Below are 26,814 nucleotides of genomic sequence, written 5' to 3' on the forward strand. Positions count from 1 at the left end.
TGAAAACATAGAAATATTATTGACTGACATTTTTTGGAGCATTTGGAGAAAGTAAGTGGCAGGTACAAAGCAAAATAGGAAACGGAAAAAAGTCTCAACAGTTATTAAACTTGAGGACAACTTAAAAGGACATATAATAATATTTTACTTGGCTTGGCAGTAAACAATATTTACATAGTTTTAATAATTTAAACCAGTAGTTCTCAAAGGTTTGAGACCTTTTTATACTTTTAAAAATTATTAAAGACCTTAAAAAGAGCTTTTATTTATATGGGATATATCTTTTGCTCTTTTCTGTATGAGATGAGAAATTAAAACTGAGAAAACTTTAAAATGTTTATTCAAATAAAAATAACATCATGAAATTGTAACATGAAATACCATTTTTATAAAAAATAACATTTCCTTAAGCAAAAAATTTAGTGATTAAAAATGGCATTGTTTTCTATTTGCAAATCTTCATATCTGGTTTAAAAGGAAACAACTGGATTCTCATATCTGCTTCTGCTTTCTTTTGCAGTATCATATTGTGTAGCTTATGGAAAATTCCACTGTACACTAATGAGAAAATAAAAATAAAGAAGGCAAATAACACTGTAGTATTATAGTGAAAATATTTTTAACCTTGCAGACCCCCCTTCCCACAGTTTTAGAACTACTGATGTAAGGTGACCTTTGAGTCAATCAAAAACTGAAGATGGATGAAGGGAAAGTGGTGGTGATTGTGTGTGATGTAAGTGAGCTAAATCAATTACTATAATAGGATGTAAAAAGTACAGTAAAATGGATACATCAAGAAATAGAGTTACATTATTTAGAAATATAAAGGTATATATCAGAAGAAACGGCCAAAATTATTGAAAGTAGCTGACTCTGGGAAGTGGGAATGGGGAAATGTAGGCCAGATGATCACTGTTTTCCAGTGTTTGCTTATCAGCTCTTTTCTTTTTAACCAAATGCAAATATTACTTTGGTTAAAATTAAAAATTAACGAAACAAAGCAAAGAAAGAAAATTAAATAAGACATGACCCTGCCCTTAGGGGTCATCTAATGTAAGAGTTGTCTTATATAACAATAATTACTTGTAAAGTAATTGTGAAACTTGTGAAGTTTGTACCTTTTGATTACCTTCATCCAATTTCACCCCCACCCCCATATCTGGCAACCACTAATCTGTTCTTTGTATCTATGAGGTTTTTTATTTTTAGTTTTTGGGTTTTTTTTTTTAGGTTCCACATATAAGTGAGATTGTACAGTATTTGTCTTTCTCTGACTTATTTCACTTAGCATAATGCCCTCAGGGTCCATCCATGTTGTTGCAAATGGCAAGATTTCCTTCTTTTTTTACTGTTGAATAATATTCCATTATATACATATGTATATACCGCATCTTCTTTATCCATTCATCCATTAATGGACACTCAGGTTGTTACCATATGTTGGATAGTGTAAATAACGCTGCAGTGAACCTAGGGGTATATATATCTTTTCAAGTTAGTGTTTTCATTTTCTTTGGATAAATGTCCTGAAGTGCAATTGCTGGATAATATGGTTGTTTTATTTTTAATTTTTCGAGGAACCTCCATACTGTTTTCCATAATGGCTGCACCAATTTACTTTCCCACCAACAGGGCACAAGGGTTCACTTTTCTCCACATGTTCTTTCTTGTCTTTTTGATAATAGCCATTCTAACAGGTGTGGAGTGTTATCTCATTGTGGTTTCTATTTGCCTTACCCTGATGATTAGCGATGTTGAGCACATTTTCATGTACCTGTTGGCCATCTGTTTGTCTTCTTTGGAAAAATGTCTATTCAGAGCTTCTGCCTTTTTAAATTGGATTGTTTTCTTTTTTTGCTAGTGAATTGTATGAGTTCTTTATGTATTTTGGATATTAGCCCCTCATCAGATATATGATTTGCAAATACTTTCTCCCATTTGGTAGTTTGCCTTTTCATTTCTTGATTTTTTTGTTTGTTTTTTTATTGTTGTTTTTGTTTTTGTTTTTGTTTGCTGTGCAGAAGCTTTTTAGTTTGATGTAGTCTCATGTGTTTATTTTTGCTTTTGGTGTCAACTCCAAAAAATCATCATCAAGACTGTTGTCAAGGAGCTTAACTCCTGTTTTCTTCAAGGAGTTTTATGGTTTCAGGTCTTTTGTTCAAGTCTTTAATCCATTTTGAGTGAATTTTTGTGTACGGTGTGAGTTAATGATCCAGTTTCATTCTTTTGCATGTGGCTGTCCAGTTTTCCCAACACCGTTTAACAAAGAGACTGTTCCTTTCCTATTGACTTTATTTCTTTAAACATACTAAGCATATATTTTTTAAAATATTTATATATTTATTTTGGCTACGCTGGGTCTTAGGCATGCAGGATCTTACAGTACCCAGATACTTGGTCAAACACCTGTCTAGATATTGCTGTGAAGATAATTTTTAGATGAGATCAACATTTAAGTCAGTTGACTTTGAGTAAAGCAGATTACCCTTTATAATGTGGATGGACCTCATCTAATCAGTTGAAGGATGTAAGAGAAAAAGACTGAGGTTTCCCAAGGAAGAAGGAATTCTGCTTCCAGACTGCCTCTGGACTTGAGTTGCAATATTACCTCTTTCCTGGGTCTCCAGCCTTTTGGCCTGCCCAAAAGATCTTAGACTTGCCAGACCCCACAATCACATGAGCCAATTCCTTAAAATAAATCTCTTTCTATACATACACATTCTGTTGGTTCTGTTTCTGTGAAGAACACTTACTAATATAATACCTATCAGAATGGCTAAAAAAAAAATAGTGATAACACCAAATGCTGATGGGGCTTTGGAGAAACTGGATCACTTGTACAGAACCAAACGGAATGTAAAATGGTATGACCACTCTGAAAAATAGGCAGTTTCTTTTAAAATGGAAAATTGACTCAATATTTATTCAGCCCGGCAGGTGCACTCTTGGACACTTATCACTAAAAAATGAAAACATGTGTTCATGTTAGAAACTTGTACATGAATGATCATAGCAGCTTTATTCATAAGAGCCAAAAACAGAACAACTCAGATGTCTTTCAATGAGGGCATAGTTAAACAAACTATAGTATGTCCACACCATGGAATGTTGCTCAGCAATAGAAAGGAATGAACTATTGATACAACAGCTTGGACAAATCTCAAAGTAATTATTATGAGTGAAAAGAATCCAATCTCAATGGGTTGCATGATATATGATTCCAATTTATAATATTCTTGAAATAACAAAATTAGAGAGATAGAGAAAAGATCAGTGTAGTGAGTATGGAGACAAAGAACCTTCATGAGGGAGCCTGTGTTAATGGTACAGTTCTGTATCTTGATTGTAGTGGTATAGCTATACAAATAATAAACTTGCACAGAATTATAAACACACAAAGACACATACACAAACTAGTGTATGTATACTTGGTAGGATCATTATAAGCTCTGTGAGTTGTACCAATGTCAAATACAGAGTTTTATATTGTACTATTATTATATAAGATGTTAACATAAGGAGAGGCTGAGTGAATGGTGCATAGGACTCCTTGTACATTTCTTTGCAACCACCTGTGAATCAATTATTAAAATGAAAAGTTAAAAAGAAGAGCTTCTTGCAGCCTGATTCATACATTTTCTGGGTTGAGAAAGACATTGAAATGCCTTGGTTTTTAGTAAAAGGCAGTTATCCCAGTCCTTCTTTTTTAACTTTCTTGGGTTTAAGGATTGCATTGCTGTTAATTAGTATTCACACCACCCTTACAAAATGCTTTATATAAAAGCAAAGTTTAGGAAGCACAGTATCCATTTCAGCCGTGGTATGAAGGGATTAGTGATGGGTCAAGCCTTGTCTGTAATATTAGGAACCCAGCCTTTGGGTGTTAAAGGGCAGAAAATTTGGTCTCAAGGGTACTAAGGTAACAGAAAAAGCCTCAGCCACAGAGAAATAGAATAGGATCATTGTTGCTGTTTTGTGTATGAAGATCAGAATAGCAGTGATGACAAAACTGTTATTCAGCGTTAAACCTGGAGGGTTATGGGATACAGGTTGTTATATTTTTATGGTAACTGTGCTTCTACTTGAAAAACCTAAGTAAGTTTTTTTTAGTTAAAACTGAGAATGGGCAGTCCACGTGGAGGCAGAGAATTTCGACACAGTTTTAGGTTCTGTGGTTTGGAGACAAAAGAGGAGCAAGTTTGGAGTGGGAATGGAGACAGTAGCATGAGCTCAAATGGGCAGCCAGGGCAGGAGTCCTCTCGAGACCATCCTGTCAGAGGGAAGGCTTGTGAGGCTTTGGGAAATAGGCCAAGGAGAATGGGGTAAAGTAGTAGTGTTTCTCTTCACTTATAGATTTTTATCCTGTAGGCAATAAGGGGCTAATCCAGATTGAGTAGAGAAATGAGACAAATGTGCTGTAGGAATTTCAATCAACAGTATTTTATAGGAGAAATTAGAGTGGATGGAGAGTACCTATATGGCTGAAAACCAGTTTATTTTGTTTTAATTTTATTTTTTGGCTGTGTGGCATGTGGGATCTTGGTTCCCCGACAAGGGATTGAACCTGGGCCCCCTGAGTTGGAAGGTGGAATCTTGGCCACTGGACTGCCAGGGAAGTCCCCCCAAACCAGTTTTATTCAACAAAAAGGGTTGTATTGGGTTGGCCAAAAAGTACCGTAACATCTTACAGAAAACCCGAACGAACTTTTTGGCCAATCCAATAATTAAACAAAGTGGTGAGGGTCCTGACTCATATGGGAGTATAAGATAGAGACATGTATTTATGAAAATGATTCTGTACTCTAGTAAATCTTTTTCAGCGTGGACTAATTTGTATCTCTTCATAGTCATACTCTGCACGATTTGTACATAGTGCATCAAACTTAGAGGTGTGACCTTAAATTTAAATTTTGTTTAAAAAACCAGGAGGTCAATAAAATTTAAACTGCTTAACAACTATGTATACAAAAAAAAGAGATAGAGACATGTAAGAGGACTAACACAACTGAATCTTTAAAAAAAGGGCTGGAGTTTGAACTTGAGTACATAGAAAAAAATGGTAACATCCATGGAAAAGAGTTAACTTGGGAAGAGAAGTTGTTTTGCTTTGCTGTGTGGGTTATGGTGGGAGGGGCATAAAATGGTGAGATTGAGGCACTGGACTAGCAGCCCTCCCACAGCTGGTTGAAGCTTGAGTTTGGACCATCCTATGACTGGCGGGCCACAGCTGACAGGAGTGGGGAGGGAGGGAGGGCCCAAAGGAGAGCTTTGGGAAATGATTACCTCTGGGGTGCAAAGAATGAAGCAAAGCAGGTTAAGTGAAAAATGGGATGTATAAGGGCCACAGCGAAGTTTAAATAAGTTCCAGTCTTAGTCCCAAAACCTTTAGACTCGACATATTTATGCCTACCACTTCCATTTAAAAGTTGGGGTATTGGGCTTCCCTGGTGGCGCAGTGGTTGAGAATCTGCCTGCCAATGCAGGGGACACGGGTTCGAGCCCTGGTCTGGGAAGATCCCACATGCCGCGGAGCAACTGGGCCCGTGAGCCACAACTACTGAGCCTGCGCGTCTGGAGCCTGTGCTCCGCAACAAGAGAGGCCGCGATGGTGAGAGGCCCGCGCACCGCGATGAAGAGTGGTCCCCACTTGCCGCAACTAGAGAAAGCCCTCGCACAGAAACGAAGACTCAACACAGTCATAAATAAATAAATAAAAGAACGTGAATTTCTTTAAAAAAAAAAAAAAAGAAAGAAGTTGGGGTATTGTCACATCTTAACACTGGACTGTTGTCATGACAATTAATTCAATTAATTAATTAATGCTCAGTAATTTGGAAGGGGTTTTTTAAAATATGGTGACTTTACAATATGAGCAGAGTTGTTTGGCTTTGGTATGTTTAGTCCCTGCTTATAAAAGACGGCAAGAGAGACTGTTCTGGACCACTGTGCTTAGAGACCCCTCATGCATAAGAAAGAAGCACTGTGTAAGCTCATAATGAATGGGACCATTCCAGATGTGTGTGAGCCCTAGATCACGATGTCTAACATTGTAAAATACATAAACTAAAACACCGGCAGCTTTACCTTTAGCCTTCTCAAAGTCTTATCTGCTTCTGAATTCCCATGTCACTTCCCATGAGAGCATGTATGAATCTTTTTCTATTTTGGGTAATAACATTGGTTATAAATTTACTCTCTCTCCCCCTTCTTAATACTGTAGTTTAGTAGTTTTTAGCACTTTCTCCTTTGGCCATGTCTGAAAGAAAGTCTGGGGAATTCCCTGGTGGTCCAGTGGTTGGGACTCCTTGCTTTCACTGTCGAGGGCCCGGGTTCGATCCCTGATCAGGGAACTAAGATCCTGCAAGCTGCACGGTGCAGCTGGAAAAAAAAAAAGTCTGACTGAGTCATCCTGTGAAGAAGATAATGGGAACTTCAGTTTACTCCAGGTTACACAGTCAAGATTTTAATTTCCAGGCTGAAGTCTCTCTTCTATAAATTGTCTGTTATTATTTTTGCCAATGATACTTTTTGCTGCCAAGAACTATAGAATGATATAGAATAGTCTCATGAAAAACAGGTCAATTTCTTGAAAGATGTGTTTTTGATTTATTTTTTCCTTTTGGTTTTTAAGCAATTTGGATTATTTAATGTATGAATCGCTTCTTCCCTCAGGTAACTGTGAGAGATAAAAAACTAACTTCCCCTACAAAGTAACAGAGATTCGAGGCAGATGTTATAAAGTTTAGGAAATACCCAGCAGCTCTAGAGGTTGGTATCTATCCTGTGTCCAGTTTGTCTTATGGTTTGCTTTTTGGACTTTGTTTGGGGTTTCCTACTTGGTGCCTGGTCTGCCCTTCAAAGCTAACACTGCTTATGGGCAATGACAAACGGCCGAGTTCTACCCAGGTAACAGACATACCTTGTAAAGAAGGCCCTACCTTACAAAATTAGAGCCAAAGCCTTTCAATTCTGTGGAATGTTATTTTTAAGCTGGCTTTCACACTTAACTCCCGATCTGTTAATGGTAGTATATAGTGGGTTAAAATGGGATTTTGTAAGTGATCCTGGCAGTTTCACTCTTAGTGTCCCAGCTTAGAGCTGGGTGCTGGAAACTTAACATCTCCCTTAAGGGGCAGTAGCTTGACAGGCTTCGCTACACAGAGTCTTGGCATTGGGTAACCCTGCCTCACCTCAACCCCTGGTCCTGGAGCAGTGGCTTGATGGCCCCTTAAAGGCCATTTCTGCCCTGCAGTGGTCATAAAGGGAAGACTGATAACTAAGCTCAGGCAAAATGTCAAGACCTTTGGCTTTATCCTAAAAATGGAAACTAAAGATATTGGTAGTGATTCTCTGTGTAACATCTTGAGTCTGTTATACAACCAATTTAAGGAAATGTATTCCATTGTTATTTCATAGGAAATAAATTGCTGAGTTCCAGCTTCAAGGAAGAGCTAAATATTACATCATATGATATCTCTCTTGATTGAACTATTAAAGCATTGTATCAAAAAACAAGAAAATGTGACATTGTAAAGCCTTTGGAAATATAAGTTGTAAAACAGCAGATAAATTGAATTGCAAAAGAAAACAAAACCTTTTTATATTACAGGAAATAAATGTTAACATGGAGAATGATTTTAAGACTGAGTCAGCATCATCTGTCTTCACTCTTCAAAGTTCTTCAGAGACATTGTTGTCTATTCAGCTATTAGATTTCAAAACAAGTTTACTGGAAGCATTAGAAGAATTACGTATGAGAAGGGTAAGTTTCTTTTTAAAATGCTTTTTTAAATCAGAGAACTTGATTTTGTCCAATTTTTTGTCTTAAGGGGAAAAAAAAGAGACAATGAAATAACCTCTTACTTAGAAAGAAGAAATACAGCCCAGATAATGGAGTAAAAGAGAAAAGGTCAGATTTAGTCAACATCAGGAGATGGAAAAGAAGAAGTTATAAACTAAAGTGAAAAATAAAACAAAGATTTGGTAAGTCAGCTAGTGCTGAGTGCCTTGGAATGCATAGATAGCATTACAGTTGGATACTATGGCTGATAAAAAAAAGAACTGCTCTTTCAGGAGGTTATAGTTTTGTTACGGCTGTAAGATGGGTGCCAGTGAAATGATTAAATATGAAACAAGTAACATGATTAAGTGACAGAATAAGTGTATGTAGTAAGTATTCTGAGTTCAAATAATAAAATATTCTTATTTTTGGAAGTGATAACCTTGAGATTTTTAGAAAGGAGATATCTAGTATAAAATTGTAAAAGATGTTTGGTTTTAGCAGGAGATCTGTATTGGACAAAAACCCTTAAAAGCATTTCATTTCTGAGATTCTATGGGTCTGAATTTGCAGAGTATATTGTCAGCTCTCTATTAGATAGGTTGGAGTTGGTAAGATTCTGAAAAGAAGAAAATAAACTCTAAAACACTGTAATAATGATCTAGGGATGTGGTCACTAGGACTTATGTGTAGCTGAAGATAGAACAAAAGAGACAGAAAGGAGAATCAATAGAATTTGCTAACTTCCTGAAAATAAGGTATAAGTGAGAGAAAAAGAGATCTGAAACAACATTTTTATTATATGAACCCTGTTCTAGGATTTAAAAATATTGAGATTTGTTGTCATAATAAGAAAGTTTAATTACCACAATGTTCATCGTGTATAAAGCTACTTACTATCAGTATCACAAAACTCTATTAAACAAAGAAGAAATCCCGCTAAAAAAAGGTATCTTAGATAAGCATTGAAAATAACTACTATTATAAAATTAGCTTAAGATGTTATCTTTTCTAAGTAAAGCAAGTTTAGGTAACTATGTAAAGCTTTATATTCTGTTTTATTATGTTTTAAACATTATATTTTTGTCTGTTTATATGTCTTGCTTGAAAAATAAGCTTCCCTTAAAAATCTTCTGAAAAATTTCAGGGTAACAATAGGAACAGTGTTTTTTAGTAATCAAATGCAGGAATGTATACTACGTTTTCTTAATATTTATTTATTTATTTTAGTTTTATTTTTGGCTGGCATCGGGTCTTAGTTGCAGCATGAGGGATCTTTGTCGTGGCATGCGGGATCTTTCGTTGTGGTGCATGGGCTCTTTGTTGTGGCGCTTGGACTTCTCCCTAGTTGTGGTGCATGGGCTCCAGAGTGCATGCGCTCTGTAGTTGTGGCACGCAGGGCTCTGTAGTTGTGGCTCGCGTGCTTAGTAGTTGCAGTGCATGGGCTTAGTTGCACTGTGGCATGTGGGATCTTAGTTCCCCAACCACAGATCAAACCCACGTCCCCTGCACTGGAAGGTGGATTCTTAACCACCGGACCACCAGGGAAGTCCCGAATGTATACTACTTTTAATAACATTCCCCACTGAAAGGAGAACTTTATTCTTAAAAAGGGGGAAATTCCTCCTTTCATTGGAAAATGACAGTTATGATTTTCACATTTACCATAATGGCAACACTTTATCCATATTGCTGGATTTTATTTTTCATCCATATTTTAATAGGAAAATTTCAAAAATGCATAATAGTTGAAAGAATTTCACAGTGAACACCCATATACCCACTAAGATAGGCAGAATAATGGCCACCCCAATGATGTCCACATTCTAACTCTCAAAACCTGTAAATATGTTATCTAACATGGCAAAAGGGACTTTACAGATGTGATAAAGTTACATATTTTGAGATGGAGGGATTATGCTGAATTATTCAGATGGGCCTAATTTGTTCACAAGGGTTCTTATAAGAGGAAAGCAGGATAATCAGAATCAGAGCAAAAGATGTGATGACAGAAGTAGAGGATGTGGTCAAAGAGAGATTTGAAGATGTTATACTGCTGGCTTTGAAGATGGAGGGTAGAAGCCACAAGTCAAAGTGTGCAGGTGGAAGCTGGAAGAGGCAAGGAGTTCCCCCATAGAGACTTCATGAAGGTGTACAGCTCAGCCAACACCTTGATTTTAGCTCAGTACGAACATTTTAGATTTCTTTCTTTTTTAATTTATTTTTTTATTGAAGTATAGTTGATTTACAATGTGTGTTAGGTTCAGGTGTACAGCAAAGTGATTCAGTTATAGGTGTGTGATGTATATATATATATGTGTATGTGTGTGAGTATATATATATGTGTGTGTGTATATACATATATATATATATGTGTGTGTGTGTATATATATATATATATATATATATATATATATATATATTCTTTTTCAGATTCTTTTCCCACATAGGATATTACAAAATATTGAGTATAGTTCCCTGTGGTATACAGTAGGTCCTTGTTGGCTACCTATTTTATATACAGTAGTGTGTATATGTTACTCCCAAATTCCTAATTTATCCCTCCCCACTACCTTTCCCCTTTGGTAGCCATAAATTTGTTTTCTATGTCTGTGAGTCTGTTTCTGTTTTGTAAGTATGATTTTTTAAGATTCCACATGTAAGTGATATCATCTGATATTTGTCTTTCTCTGACTTACTTCACTTAGTATGATAATCTCTAGGTCCATCCATGTTGCTGCAAATGGCATTATTTCATTCTTTTTATGGCTGAGTAATATTCCATTGTGTGTATATCTATATGTCGATATCTATATCACATCTTCTTTATCCATTCATCTGTTGATGGACATTTAAGTTGCTTCCATGTCTTGGCCATTGTAAATAGTGCAGCAATGAACATTGAGGTGCATTTATCTTTCTGAATTATGGCTTTCTCCAGATATATGCCCAGGAGTGGGATTGCAGAATCATAGGGTAGCTCTATTTTTAGTTTTTTAAGGAACCTCCATACTGTTCTCCATAGTGGCTGTAACAATTTACAGTCCTGCCAACAGTGTAGGAGGATTTCCTTTTCTCCACACCCTCTCCAGCATTTATTATTTGTAGAATTTTTGATGATGGCTATTCTGACTGGTGTGAGGTGATACCTCATTGTAGTTTTTGATTTGCATTTCTCTAATAATTAGGGATGTTGAACATCTTTTCATGTGCCTTTTGGCCATCTGTATGTCTTCTCTGGAGAAATGTCTATTTAGATCTTCTACCCAGTTTTTGATCGGTTTTTTTTTTTATATTGAGCTGTATGAGCTGTTTATATTTTGGAGATTAATCCCTTATCAGTTGCATCATTTGCAAATATTTTCTTCCCTTCTGTAGCTTGTCTTTTGTTTATGGATTTTTTTGTTGTGCAAAAGCTTTTAAGTTTAATTAGATCCCATTTGTTTATTTTTGTTTTTATTTCCTTTACTGTAGGAGACAGATCCAAAAAGATGTTGCTGCAATTTATGTCAAAGACTGTCCTGCCTATGTTTTCCTCTGGAAGTTTTCTAGTACCTGGTTTTACATTTAGGTATTTAATCGATTTTGAGTTTATTTTTGTGTATGGTGTTAGGGAGTGTTCTAATTTCATTCTTTTACATGTAGCTGTCCAGTTTTCCCAGCACCACTTATTGAAGTGACTGTCTTTTTTCCATTGTATATTCTTCCTCATTTTTTGTAGGTAAATTTACCATAGGTGCATGGGTTTACTTCTGGTCTTTCTGTCCTGTTCCATTGATCTATATTTCTGGTTTTGTGCCAGTACCATACTGTTTTGATGACTATAGCTTTATAGTATAGTCTGAAGTCAGGGAGCCTATTTCCTCCAGCTCTGTTTTTCTTTCTCAAGATTGCTTTGGCTATTCGGGGTCTTTTGTGTTTCCATACAAATTTAAAATTTTTTTGTTCTAGTTCTGTGAAAAATGTCGTTGGTAATTTGATAGGGATTGCATTGAATCTGTAGATTGCCTTGTGTAGTAAAGTCATTTTGACAATATCGATTCTTCCAATCAAAGAACATGGTATATCTTCCCATCTGTGTCATCTTTGATTTCTTTCATGAGTGTCTTATAGTTTTCGGAGTACAGGTTTTTTGTCTCCTTGGGTTGGTTTTTTCCTAGGTCTTTTATACTTTTAAAAAAATTTATTTTATTTTATTTATTTGGCTGCATTGGGTCTTAGTTGCGGCATGTGGGATCCTCATTGCAGCATGCGGGATCCTCATTGCAGCATGCGGGATCTTTTGTTGCGGCGCACAGGCTCTTTGTTGCGGTGCATGGTATTCTCTCTAGTTGTGGCACGTGGGCTTAGTAGTTGTAGCACGTGGACTCTAGTTGTGGCGCGTGGGCTCTAGAGCACGCGTGCTCAGTAGTTGCGGAATGCAGGCTTATTTGCCTGCAGCATGTGGGATCTTAGTTTACAAACCAGGGATCAAACCCGTATCCCTTGCATTGGAAGGTGGATTCTTAACCACTGGACCACCAAGGAAGTCCCTGTATTTTATTCTTTTTGATGCTATGGTAAATGGGATTGTTTCCTCAATTTCCCTTTCTAACCTTTCGTTGTTAGTGTATAGAAATGCAGCAGATTTCTGTGTATTAATTTTGTACCCTGCAACTTTACCAAATTCATTGATGAGCTCTAGTAGTTTTCTGGTAGTGTCTTTAGGATTTTCTACATATAGTATCATGTCATCTGCGAACAGTGGCAGTTTTACTTCTTTTTTCCAATTTGGATCCCTTTTATTTCTTTTTCTTCTTTGATTGCTGTGGCTAGTACTTCCAAAACTATGTTGACTAAAAGTGGTGAGAGTGAACATCCTTGTCTTGTTACTGATCTTAGAGGAAATGCTTTCAGCTTTTCACCATTGAGTATGATGTTAGCTGTGGGTTTGTCATATATAGCCTTTATTATGTTTAGGTAGGTTCCCTCTATGCCCACTTTCTGGAGAGTTTTTAATCTTAAATGGATGTTGAATTTTGTCAAAAGCTTTTTCTGCATCTATTGAGATAATCATATGGTTTTTGTTCTTCAATTTGTTAATGTGGTGTATCACACTGACTGATTTGTGGATATTGAAAAATCCTTGCATCCCTGGGATAAATCCCACTTGATCATGGTGTATGATCCTTTTAATGTACTGTTGGCTTCGATTTGCTAGTATTTTGTTGAGGAGTTTTGCATCTATGTTCATCAGTGATATTGGCCTGTAATTTTCTTTTTTGTGTGGTATCTTTGTCTGATTTTGATATCAGGGTGATGGTGGCCTCATAGAATGAGTTTGGAAATGTTCCTTCCTCTGCAATTTTTTGGAATAGTTTCAGAAGGATAGGTGTTAACTCTTGTATAAATGTTTGGTAGAATTTGCCTGTGAGGCCATCTGGTTCTGGACTTTTGTTTGTTGGGAGTTTTTACATTACTGATTCAATTTCATTACTGGTAATTGGTCTGTTCATATTTTCTATTTCTTCCTGGTTCAGTCTTGGGAGATTGTACCTTTCCAAGAATTTGTCCATTTCTTCTAGGTTGTCCATTTTATTGGCATAGAGTTGCTTGTAGTAGTCTCTTAGGATGCTTTGTATTTCTGCGGTGTCTGTTGTAACTTCTCCTTTTTCATTTCTAATTTTATTGATTTGAGTCTTCTCCCTCTTTATTGTGATGAGTCTGGCTAATGGCTTATCAATTCTATTTATCTTCTCAAACAACCAGCTTTTAGTTTTATTGATCTTTGCTATTGTTTTCTTTGTTTCTATTTCATTTATTTCTGCTGTGATCTTTATGATTTCTTTCCTTCTGCTAACTTTGGGTTTTGTTTGTTCTTCTTTCTCTAATTCCTTTAGGTGTAAGGTTAGATTGTTTATTTGAGACTTTTCTTGTTTCTTTATAGCTATAAACTTCCCTCTTAGAACTGCTTTTGCTGCATCCTATAGGTTTTGGATCGTCGTGTTTTCATTGTCATTTGTCTCTAGGTATTTTTTGATTTCCTCTTTGATTTCTTCAGTTATCTCTTGGTTATTTAGTAACGTATTGTTTAGCCTCAATGTGTTTGTGTTTTTTATGTTTTTCTCCCTGTGATTGATTTCTAATCTCATAGCGTTGTCAGAAGATGCTTGATATGATTTCAATTTTCTTAAATTTACTGAGGCTTGATTTGTGACCCAAGATGTGATCTATCCTGGAGAATGTTCCGTGCGCACTTGAGAAGAACGTGTAATCTGCTGTTTTTGGATGGAATGTCCTATAAATATCAATTAAATCTATCTGATCTATTGTGTCACTTAAAGCTTGTGTTTCCTTATTAATTTTCTGTTTGGATGATCTGTCCATTGGTGTAAGCGAGGTGTTAAAGTCCCCCACTATTATTGTGTTACTGTCGATTTCCTCTTTTAGAGCTGTTAGCAGTTGCCTTATGTATCGAGGTGCTCCTATGTTGGGTGCATATATATTTATAATTGTCATATCTTCTTCTTGGATTGATCCCTTGATCATTATGTGGTGTCCTTCCTTGTCTCTTGTAACATTTTTTATTTTAAAGTCTATTTTATCTGATATGAGTATTGCTACTCCAGCTTTCTTTTGATTTCCATTTGCATGGAATATCTTTTTTCATCCCCTCACTTTCAGTCTGTATGTGTGCCTAGGTCTGAAGTGGGTCTCTTGTAGACAGCATATATATGGGTCTTGTTTTTGTATCCATTCAGCAAGCCTGTGTCTTTTGGTTGGAGCATTTAATCCATTCACGTTTAAGGTAATCATCGATATGTATGTTCCTATGACCATTTTCTTATTTGTTTTGGGTTTGTTTTTGTAGGTCCTTTTCTTCTCTTGTGTTTCCCACTTAGAGGAGTTCCTTTAGCATTTGTTGTAGAGCTGGTTTGGTGGTGCTGAATTCTCTTAGCTTTTGCTTGTCTGTAAAGCTTTTGATCTCTCCATCGAATCTGAATGAGATCCTTGCCGGGTAGAGTAACCTTGGTTGTAGGTTCTTCCCTGTCATCACTTTAAGTATATCATGCCAGTCCCTTGTGGCTTGTAGAGTTTCTGCTGAGAAATCAGCTGTTATCCTAATGGAGTTCCCTTGTATGTTATTTGTCGTTTTTCCCTTGCTGCTTTCAATAATTTTCTTTGTCTTTAATTTCTGCCAATTTGATTACTATGTGTCTCAGGGTGTTTCTCCTTGGGTTTATCCTGTATGGGACTCTCCGCACTTCCTGGACTTGGGTGGCTATTTCCTTTCCCATGTTAGGGAAGTTTTCGACTATAATCTCTTCAAATATTTTCTTGGGTCCTTTCTCTCTCTCTTCTCCTTCTGGGACCCCTATAATGTGAATGTTGTTGCGTTTAATGTTGTCCCAGAGGTCTCTTAGGCTGTCTTCATTTCTTTTCATTCTTTTTTCTTTATTCTGTTCTGCAGCAGTGAATTCCATCATTCTGTCTTCCAGGTCACTTATCTGTTCTTCTGCCTCAGTTATTCTGCTGTTGATTCCTTCTAGTGTAGTTTTCATTTCAGTTATTGTATTGTTCATCTCTGTTTGTTTGTTCTTTAATTCCTGTAGGTCTTTGTTTAACATTTCTTGCATCTTCTCAATCTTTGGCTTCATTCTTTTTCCGAGGTCCTGGATCATCCTCACTATCATTATTGTGAATTCTTTTTCTGGTAGGTTGCCTATCTCCACTTCATTTAGTTGTTTTTCTGGGGTTTTATCTTGTTCCTTCATCTGGTACATAGCCCTCTGCCTTTCATCTTGTCTACCTTCTTGTGAATGTGGTTTTTGTTCCACAGGCTGCAGGATTGTAGTTCTTCTTGCTTCTGTTGTCTGCCCTCTGGTGGATGAGGCTGTCTAAGAGGCTTGTGCAAGTTTCCTGATGGGAGGGACTGGTGGTGGGTAGAGCTCACTGTTTCTCTGGTGGGCAGAGCTCAGTAAAACTTTAATCTACTTGACTGCTGATGGCTGGGGCTGGGTTCCCTCCCTGTTGGTTGTTTGGCCTGAGGCAACCCAACACTGGAGCCTGCCTGGGTTCTTTGGTGGGGCTAATGGCAGACTCTGGGAGGGCTCATGCCAAGGAGTACTTCCCAGAACTTCTGCTGCCAGTGTCCTTGTCCCCACAGTGAGCCACAGCTGCCCCCCGCCTCTGCAGGAGACCCTCCAACACTAGCAGGTAGGTCTGGTTCAGTCTCCCCTGGGGTCACTGCTCCTTCCCCTGGGTCCCGATGGGTACACTACTTTGTGTGTGCCCTCCAAGAGTGGAGTCTCTGTTTCCCCCAGTCCTGTTGAAGTCCTGCAATCAAATCCCACTAGCCTTCAAAGTCTGATTCTCTAGGAATTCCTCCTCCTGTTGCTGGACCCTCAGGTTGGGAAGCCTGACGTGGGGCTCAGAACCTTCACTCCAGTGGGTGGACTTCTGTGGTATAAGTGTTCTCCAGTCTGTGAGTCACCCACCCAGAAGTTACAGGATTTGATTTTACTGTGATTGCGCCCCTCCTACCGTCTCACTGTGGCTTCTTCTTTGTCTTTGGATGTGGAGTATCTTTTTTGGTGAGTTCCAGTGTCTTCCTGTCGATGATTGTCCAGCAGCTAGTTGTGATTCTGGTGTTCTCACAAGAGGGAGTGAGAGCACGTCCTTCTACTCTGCCATCTTGGTTCAGGCCCCTTATGATCCTTTGTATTTCTGTGGTGTTGGATATAACTTCTCCTTTTTCATTTGTGTTTTTATTGATTTGGGCCGTCTCCCTTTCTTTCTTGATAAGTCTGGCTAAAGCTTTATTGGTTTTGTTTATCTTCTCAAAAAACCAGCTTTTAGTTTTATTGATCTTTGCTACTGTTTTCTTCGTTTCTCTTTCATTTATTTCTGCTCTGATCTTTATGATTTCTTGCCTTCTACTAACTTTGGGTTTTGTTTGTTCTTCTTTCTGTAGTTCCTTAGGCATGAAGTTAGTTTGTTTATTTGAGATTTTTCTTGTTTCCTGAGGCAAGCTTTCATTGCTATAAACTTTCCTCTTATAACTGCTTTTGCTGATTCCACAGTTTTTAGATCATTGTGTTTTCATTTTCATTTGTCTGTCGGTATTTTTTGATTTCCTCTTTGATTTCTTCAGTGATTCATTGGTTGTTTAGTAGCATATTGTTTATCCTCCACATGTTTGTGTTTTTTGCAGTTTTTTTCTTGTAGTTGATTTCTAGTCTCATAGAGTTTTGTTTGGAAAAGATGCTTGATATGATTTCAGTTTTCTTAAATTTACTGAGGGTTGTTTTGTGGCCTAGCATGTGATCTATCCTGGAGTATGTTCCATGTGCACTTGAAAAGAATGTGTATTCTGCTGCTTTTGGATGGAATGCCCTGTAGATATCAATTAAGTCCATCTGGTCTAATGTGTCATTTAAGGCCAGTGTTTCCTTATTGATTTTCTGCCTGAATGATCTGTCCATTGATGTAAGTGGGGTGTTAAAGTCCCCTACTGTTATTGTGTTGCCATTGATTTCTTCTTTTATGTCTGTTAATATTTGTCATATCTACTGAGGTGCTTCTATTTTGGTGCATATACATTTACAATTGTTATATCTTCTTCTTTGATCCCTTGGTCATTATGTAGTGTCCTTCTTTGTCTCTTGTAACAGTCTTTATTTTAAAGCCTATTTTGTCTGATATAAGTGTTGCTACTCTGTCTTTCTTTTGATTTCCATTTGCATGAGACATCTTTTTCTGTTCCCTCACTTTTAGTCTGTGTGTATGTTTAGATCTGAAGTGAGTCTGTTGTAGGAAGCATATATATGTGGGTCTTGTTTTTGTATCCATTCAGCCACTCCGTGTCTTTTGGTTGGAGCATTTAGTCCATTTGCATTTAAGGTAATCACCAATATGTATGTTCTTATTGCCATTTTGTTAATTGTTTTTATTTGGTTTTGTAAGCCTTTTTTTCCCTTTCTTCTATTCTTCTCTTCTCTTGTGATTTGATGACTATCTTTAGTGTTATTTTTGGATTTCTTTTTCTTTTCTTCTTTTTTTAAAATAAATTTATTTATTTATTTATTTTTGGCTGTGTTGGGTCTTTGTTTCTGTGCGAGGGCTTTCTCTAGTTGCGGCAAGCAGGGGCCACTCTTCATCGTGGTGCGCGGGCCTTTCACTGTCGCAGCCTCTCTTGTTGCGGGGCACAGGCTCCAGATGCGCAGGCTCAGTAGTTGTGGCTCACGGGCCTAGTTGCTCCGTGGCATGTGGGATCTTCCCAGACCAGGGCTCGAACCCGTGTCCCCTGCATTGGCAGGCAGATTCTCAACCACTGCGCCACCAGGGAAGCCCCTCTTTTTCTTTTCTTGAGTGTATTTCTATTACAGATTTTTGGTTTGTGGTTACCATGAGGTTTTTGTATAGCAGTCTATATATATTCATGACTGTTTTATGTTGCTGATCTCTTAATTTCAAATGCATTTAAAAAACCCTGTGTTTGTACTCTCCTTCCCTCGTGATTACTGTTTTTGATATCCTATTTTTCATCTAATTGTTTTGTATATCCCTTAACTGCTTATTGTGGCTATAGATGATTTTACTAGTTTTGTCTTTTAACCTCCCTACTAGCTTTGTGTGTGGATGATTTCCTACCTTTACTGTATGTTTGACTTCACCAGTGAGCTTTTTCATTTCCTAATTTTCTTGTTTCCAGTTGTTTCTTGTTTCAGTTGTGACCTCTTCTTTTCTCTCCTAGAGAAGTTCCTTTAACATTTGTTGTAAAGGAAAAAATATTTACAAATGATATGACTGATAAGGGGTTAATATCCAAAATATATAAATAGCTCATACAGCTCAACATCAAAAAAAAATCTGATTAAAAATGGGAAGGAGAACTGAATAGACATTTTTCCAAAGAGGGTACGCAGAGAGCCAACAGGCACATGAAAAGATGATCAACATCACTAATCATCAGAGAAATGCAAATCCAAACCACAATGAAATATCACTTCACTCCTGTCAGAATGGCTATCATCAAATAGAACACAAATAACAAATGCTGGTGAGGGTGTGGAGAAAAGGGAACCCTGATATGCTGTTGGTGGGAATGTAAATTGGTGCAGCCACTGGAAAACAGTATGGAGGTTTCTCAAAGAACTAAATATAGAACTACCATATGACCCAGCAATTCCACTCCTTGGTATATATTAAAAAAAAAACCTAAACACTAATTCAAACAGATACATGTACCCCAGTGTTCATAGCAGCATTAATTAGTTGCTGAGGTATGGAGGCAACCTAAGTGTCCATCAACAGATGAGTGGATAAAGAAGATGTGGTATGTATGTGTGTGTGTGTGTGTGTGTGTGTGTGTGTGTATATACATATACACATATATATACATACATATATACACAATGGAATACTACTCATCCATAAAAAATGAAATTTTGCTATTTGCAGCAACATGGATGGACTTGGAAGGCATTATGCTAAATGAAATAAGTTAGAGAAAGTCAAATACTGTATGATACTTATATGTGGAATCTAAAAAAATACAACAAACTAGTGAATAAAACAAAAAAGAATCTGACTCACAGATATAGAGAGCAAACTAGTGGTTACTAGTGGGGAGAGGGAAGGGAGGAGGGATAATACAGGGGTAGATGAAAAAAAGGTTTACTATGAGATTATATGAAATCATGTGTGTGAAACTTTTGAGAATTGTAGTGCTATAGAATTTAAAGAATCTTTCATTCAGTATTAAAAAAAAAAAAAACCCAAACGGAAGATCTTAAAAGCATCCAGAAGTGGAAAAACATCCATTTATTTTCAAAGGAACAATAATGCTATTGATAGTGGGCTTCTCAATAATAATTATTCATTCCAAAAGACAATGGGATGATACTTTAAAGTGCTTAAAAGAATAACTATCAACCTAGAATTCTATTCTCCCAAAAAATAGCCTCAAAAATGATGTCATGAATATTCATTGAATTTTTCTAAGTGAAAGAAGTAATATCTAAGTCTACAAACTATACAATGCATTTATATGACATTCTGGAAGAGACAAGACTATAGGGAAGGAAAACAAATCACTAGTTGCCAGGTATTGACAGATGGAATAGGGATTGTCTATAAATGGAATGCATAAGAGAATTTTTGGGAGTGATGTACTCTTCTGTATGGTATAGTGGTGGTGGAAACATTACTCCATGCTTCTGTCAAAACCCATAAAACTGTACACCACAAACAGTGAACTATACTGTATGCAACCTTTATAAAAATTCAACCAGAATGTCAGGAGAATTCCAGGATGGAATGCAGACTGTGAAAATATATGTAACTGTTTCACCAATGTATGACATTACTTCAGTGAATGAAGTGGGTGGGAAAAGAAGCTGATTTAAGTCACTTTGGAGAGTATATGTTGACTCGATACTGTAAGGCTAAAGACAAAAAGCTTAAAAGTTTACATTAAACACTATCTCTAGTTGGTAAATTTGTTTCTCATGGGAGTAATACTGAAACTACTTTACATGTATTCTAGGGTTGAACAAATAAGCAAATTGTAGATTACGAGAGCTAGGAAGAATTTTTTTTTCTCTGTTGAAGGAAGAAGTTACAAATAAGCAAGGGGGGAAGACTAGAATGAGTTCTGTGGTGCTGGATTAAAGTTGAAGAGAACAGTATGAACTCATTTAATTATATACAGATAGAAAGATACAGAAATATAAACATGTGTACACATGGGTTAGAATACATACATACATTTTCTAGCTCTGCTGAAAGGGCCTAGTGGCAGCAACACTCCAGCAGCAGGAACAGAGTGCCCAGATCTTGGTTCTGAAAGTCATTATCTAACAAAAGGAACCAGGACTCCTTGGAGAAGTGGCTTATTCTAGGGTTGGACATCTTGTAGTGCTGGAAGGTACTTAAAGAAGGTACTTAAAACAACAATGTCAAAAGAGTACAGAAGCCAACCTGGAAGAGCTCCCATGAACAGAGCTGGAAGAATTTGAGCAACAAAATAAATAATGATAGTATTAGATTGTAACCCAAAGAATAAAATAAATATATATTTTGCTACTAACATAAACAAATGATAAATAAATGGGGGAGATGGGAAAAATCTTTTTTTTTTGAATTTTATTTTATTTATTTTTTATACAGCAGGTTCTTATTAGTCATCCATTTTATACACATCAGTGTATACATGTCAATCCCAATCTCCCAATTCATCACACCACCACCACCACCCCCGCCACTTTCCCCCCTTGGTGTCCATACATTTGTTCTCTACATCTGTGTCTCAATTTCTGCCCTGCAAACAGGTTCATCTGTACCATTTTTCTAGGTTCCACATATATGTGTTAATATATGATATTTGTTTTTCTCTTTCTGACTTACTTTACTCTATATGACAGTCTCTAGATCCATCCACGTCTCTACAAATGACCCAATTTTGTTCCTTTTTATGGCTGAGTAATATTCCATTGTGTATATGTACCACATCTTCTTTAGCCATTCGTCTGTTGATGGGCATTTAGGTTGCTTCCATGTCCTGGCTATTGTAAATAGTGCTGCAATGAACATTAGGGTGCATGTGTCTTTTTGAATTATGGTTTTCTCAGGGTATATGCCCAGTAGTGGGATTGCTGGGTCATATGGTAATTCTGTTTTTGGTTTTTTAAGGAACCTCCATACTGTTCTCCATAGTGGCTGTATCAATTTACATTCCCACCAACAGTGCAAGAGGGTTCCCTTTTCTCCTCACCCTCTCCAGCATTTGTTGTTGTAGATTTTCTGATGATGCCCATTCTAACTGGTGTGAGGTGATACCTCATTGTAGTTTTGATTTGCATTTCTCTAATAATTAGTGATGTTGAGCAGCTTTTCATGTGCTTCTTGGCCATGTGTATGTCTTCTTTGGAGAAATGTCTATTTAGGTCTTCTGCCCATTTTTGGACTGGGTTCTTTGTTTTTTTAATATTGAGCTGCATGAGCTGTTTATATATTTTGGAGATTAATCCTCTGTCCGTTGATTCATTTGCAAATATTTTCTCCCAGTCTGAGGGTTGTCCTTTTGTCATGTTTATGGTTTCCTTTGCTGTGCAAAAGCTTTTAAGTTTCATTAGGTCCCATTTGTTTATTTTTGATTTTTTTTCCATTACCCTAGGAGGTGGATCAAAAACGATCTTGCTGTGATTTATGTCAAAGAGTGTTCTCCCTATGTTTTCCTCTAAGAGTTTTATAGTGTCTGGTCTTACATTTAGGTCTTTAATCCATTTTGAGTTTATTTTTGTGTATGGTGTTAAGGAATGTTCTAATTTCATTCTTTTACATGTAGCTGTCCAGTTCTCCCAGCACCACTTATTGAAGAGACTGTCTTTTCTCCATTGTATATCCTTGCCTCCTTTGTCATAGATTAGTTGACCATAGGTTCGTGGGTTTATCTCTGGGCTTTCTATCTTGTTCCATTGATCTATATTTCTGTTTTTGTGCCAGTACCATATTGTCTTGATTACTGTAGCTTTGTAGTATAGTCTGAAGTCAGGGAGTCTGATTCCTCCAGCTCTGCTTTTTACCCTCAAGACTGCTTTGGCTATTCGGGGTCTTTTTTGTCTCCATACAAATTTTAAGATTTTTTTCTTCTAATTCTGTAAAAAGTGCCATTGGTAATTTGATAGGGATTGCATTGAATCTGTAGATTGCTTTGGATAGTATAGTCATTTTCACAATATTGATTCTTCCAATCCAAGAACATGGTGTATCTCTCCATCTGTTGGTATCATCTTTAATTTCTTTCATCAGTATCTTGTAGTTTTCTACATACAGGTCTTTTGTCTCCTTAGGTAGGTTTATTCCTAGGTATTTTCTTCTTTTTGCTGCAGTGGTAAATGGGAGTGCTTCCTTAATTTCTCTTTCAGATTTTTCATCATTAGTATATAGGAATGCAAGAGATTTCTGTGCATTAGTTTTGTATCCTGCAACTTTACCGAATTCATTGATTAGCTCTAGTAGTTTTCTGGTGGCATCTTTAGGATTCTCTATGTATAGTATCATGTCATCTGCAAACAATGACAGTTTTACTTCTTCTTTTCTGATTTCTATTCCTTTCATTTCTTTTTCTTCTCTGACTGCCCTGGCTAGGACTTCCAAAACTATGTTGAATAATAGTGTTGAGAGTGGACATCCTTGTCTTGTTCCTGATCTTAGAGGAAATGCTTTCAGTTTTTCACCATTGAGAATGATGTTTGCTGTGGGTTTGTCATAATATGGCCTTTATTATGTTGATATAGGTTCCCTCTATGCCCACTTTCTGGAGAGTTTTTATCCTAAATGGGTGTTGAATTTTGTCAAAAGCTTTTTCTGCATCTACTGAGATGATCATATGGTTTTTATTCTTCAATTTGTTAATATGGTGTATCACATTGATTGATTTGCATATATTGAAGAATCCTTGCATCCCTGGGATAAATCCCACTTGATCTTGGTGTATGATCCTTTTAATATGTTGTAGGATTCTGTTTGCTAGTATTTTGTTGAGGATTTTTGCATCTATATTCATCAGTGATATTGGTCTGTAATTTTCTTTTTTTGTGGTATCTTTGTCTGGTTTTGGTATCAGGGTGATGGTGGCCTTGTAGAATGAGTTTGGGAGTGTTCCTTTCTCTGCAATTTTTTGGAAGAGTTTGAGAAGAATGGGTGTTAGGTCTTCTCTAAATGTTTGATAGAATTCACCTGTGAAGCCATCTGGTCCTGGACTTTTTGTTTGTTGGAAGATTTTTAATCACAGTTTCAATTTCATTACTTGTGATTGGTCTGTTCGTATTTTCTACTTCTTCCTGGTTCAGTCTTGGAAGGTTATACCTTTCTAAGAATTTGTCCATTTCTTCCAGGTTGTCCATTTTATTGGCATAGAGTTGCTTGTAGTAGTCTCCTAGGATGCTTTGTATTTCTGCAGTGTCTGTTGTAACTTCTCCTTTTTCATTTCTAATTTTATTGATTTGAGTCCTCTCCCTCTTTTTCATGATAAGTCTGGTTAATGGTTTATCAATTTTGTTTGTCTTCTCAAAGAACCAGCTTTTAGTTTTATTGATCTTTGCTATTGTTTTCTTTGTTTCTATTTCATTTATTTCTGCTGTGATCTTTATGATTTCTTTCCTTCTGCTAACTTTGGGTTTTGTTTGTTCTTCTTTCTCTAGTTCCTTTAGGTGTAAGGTTAGATTGTTTATTTGAGATTTTTCTTGTTTCTTGAGGTAGGCATGTATAGCTATAAACTTCCGTCTTAGAACTGCTTTGCTGCATCCCATAGGTTTTGGATCGTCGTGTTTTCATTGTCATTTGTCTCTAGGTATTTTTTGATTTCCTCTTTGATTTCTTCAGTTATCTCTTGGTTATTTGGTAACATATTGTTTAGCCTACATGTGTTTGTGTTTTTTACGTCTTTTTCCCTGTAATTGATTTCTAATCTCATAGTGTTGTGGTCAGAAAAGATGCTTGATATGATTTTAATTTTCTTAAATTTACTGAGGCTTGATTTGTGACCCAAGATGTGATCTATCCTGGAGAATGTTCCGTGTGCACTTGGGAAGAAAGTGTAATCTGCTGTTTTTGGATGGAATGTCCTATAAATATCAATTAAATCTATCTGGTCTATTGTGTCACTTAAAGCTTGTGTTTCCTTATTAATTTTCTGTTTGGATGACCTGTCCATTGGTGTAAGTGAGGTGTTAAAGTCCCCCACTATTATTGTGTTACTGTCGATTTCCTCTTTTAGAGCTGTTAGCAGTTGCCTTACGTATCGAGGTGCTCCTATGTTGGATGCATATATATTTATAATTGTTATATCTTCTTCTTGGATTGATCCCTTGATCATTATGTAGTGTCCTTCCTTGTCTCTTGTAACATTTTTTATTTTAAAGTCTATTTTATCTGATACGAGTATTGCTACTCCAGCTTTCTTTTGATTTCATTTGCATGGAATATCTTTTTCCATCCCCTCACTTTCAGTCTGTATGTGTCCCTAGGTCTGAAGTGGGTCTCTTGTAGACAACATATATATGGGTCTTGTTTTTGTATCCATTCAGCAAGCCTGTGTCTTTTGGTTGGAGCATTTAATCCATTCACGTTTAAGGTAATCATCGATATGTATGTTCCTATGACCAATTTCTTGATTGTTTTGGGTTTGTTTTTGTAGGTCCTTTTCTTCTCTTGTGTTTCCCACTTAGAGAAGTCCCTTTAGCATTTGTTGTAGAGCTGGTTTTGTGGTGCTGAATTCTCTTAGCTTTTGCTTGTCTGTAAAGCTTTTGATCTCTCCATTGAATCTGAATGAGATCCTTGCCAGGTAGAGTAATCTTGGTTGTAGGTTCTTCCCTGTCATCACTTTAAGTATATCATGCCAGTCCCTTGTGGCTTGTAGAGTTTCTGCTGAGAAATCAGCTGTTATCCTAATGGAGTTCCCTTGTATGTTATTTGTCGTTTTTCCCTTGCTGCTTTCAATAATTTTCTTTGTCTTTAATTTCTGCCAATTTGATTACTATGTGTCTCAGGGTGTTTCTCCTTGGGTTTATCCTGTATGGGACTCTCTGCGCTTCCTGGACTTGGGTGGCTATTTCCTTTCCCATGTTAGGGAAGTTTTTGACTGTAATCTTCAAATATTTTCTCGGGTTCTTTCTCTCTCTCTTCTCCTTCTGGGACCCCTATAATGCAAAGTTTGTTGCGTTTAATGTTGTCCCAGAGGTCTTTTAGGCTGTCTTCATTTCTTTTCATTCTTTTTTCTTTATTCTGTTCTGCAGCAGTGAATTCCACCATTCTGTCTTCCAGGTCACTTATCCGTTTTTTTTTTTTTTTTTAATAAGTTTATTTATTTTATTTTTGGTTGCGTTGGGTCTTTGTTGCTGCACACGGGCTTTCTCTAGTTGTGGTGAGCGGGGGCTACTCTTCGTTGCAGTGTGCAGGCTTCTCATTGCGGTGGTTTCTCTTGTTGTGGAGCATGGGCCCTAGGCACACAGGCTAGGTAGTTGTGTCGCACAGGCTCTGTTGCTCTATGGCATGTGGGGTCTTCCCAGACCAGGGCATGAACCTGTGTCCCCTGCATTGGCAGGCGGATTCTTAACCACTGTACCACCAGGGAAGTCCCCACTTATCCATTTTTCTGCCTCAGTTATTCTGCTATTGATTCCATCTAGTATAATTTTCATTTTAGTTATTGTATTGTTCATCTCTGTTTGTTTGTTCTTTAATTCTTCTAGGTCTTTGTTAAACATTTCTTGTATCTTCTCGATCTTTGCTTCCATTCTTTTTCCAAGGTCCTGGATCATCTTCTCTATCATCATTCTGAATTCTTTTTCTGGAAGGTTGCCTATCTCCACTTCATTTAGTTGTTTTTCTGGGGTTTTATCTTGTTCCTTCATCTGGTACATAGCCCTCTGCCTTTCATCTTGTCTCCCTTTCTGTGAATGTGGTTTTTGTTCCACAGGCTGCAGGATTGTACTTCTTCTTGCTTCTGCTGTCTGCCCTCTGGTGGATGAGGCTATCTAAGAGGCTTGTGCAAGTTTCCTGATGGGAGCGACTGGTGGTGGGTAGAGCTGGCTGTTTTTCGGGAAAAATCTTTAATTCCATTTAATAAATGTAGGAGGAAGCAGAGAAATAGAAACCACCCTTAGAACATCACAGTAATAATTCCTGCAGGGAAGATCCACTGATGAATGCTAAAATTAGTGGATGAAACTGTAAGGAGAAACAGAATAGTTGCATAGTCACACAATATCTTCCCCAAATTATTTAGTATGTTACTGTGGTGGTTTTATACATGTTTACATATTGTTTGATACTCCTCCCTCTAGGAAGTAGAGTTTAATTTCCCTTGCCTTGATTGTGGACTAAGCTCTAACAGATAGAAAATATAAGGGAAAAATAGTTAAGTTTACTGTGGAGAAACCTGGCAGATACCACCTTAACTAAGTGATTAAGGTTAAGATCCCCGGAAAGAATTTGTGTGGTTTCAATAATTCATGTGAATATCAAGTACTCATGATATGATGTGATGA

General features: G+C 37.0%; 1 protein-coding gene across 1 annotated transcript in view; it reads left to right on the forward strand.

Moving 5' to 3' along the window:
* CCDC73 (coiled-coil domain containing 73) overlaps positions 1-26,814 on the forward strand; it is a 153,701-nt gene that overhangs the window by 31,116 nt on the left and 95,771 nt on the right. Inside the window, exons 2-3 of the mRNA XM_028166209.2 lie at positions 6,673-6,768; positions 7,610-7,762. Coding sequence (XP_028022010.2) covers positions 7,625-7,762 — 138 coding nt within the window. The 5' untranslated portion in view covers positions 6,673-6,768; positions 7,610-7,624. The remainder of the gene's footprint in view (positions 1-6,672; positions 6,769-7,609; positions 7,763-26,814) is intronic.

This window comes from Balaenoptera acutorostrata, chromosome 9 (genome assembly GCF_949987535.1).
Source record: "Balaenoptera acutorostrata chromosome 9, mBalAcu1.1, whole genome shotgun sequence".
Lineage (NCBI taxonomy): Eukaryota > Metazoa > Chordata > Mammalia > Artiodactyla > Balaenopteridae > Balaenoptera > Balaenoptera acutorostrata.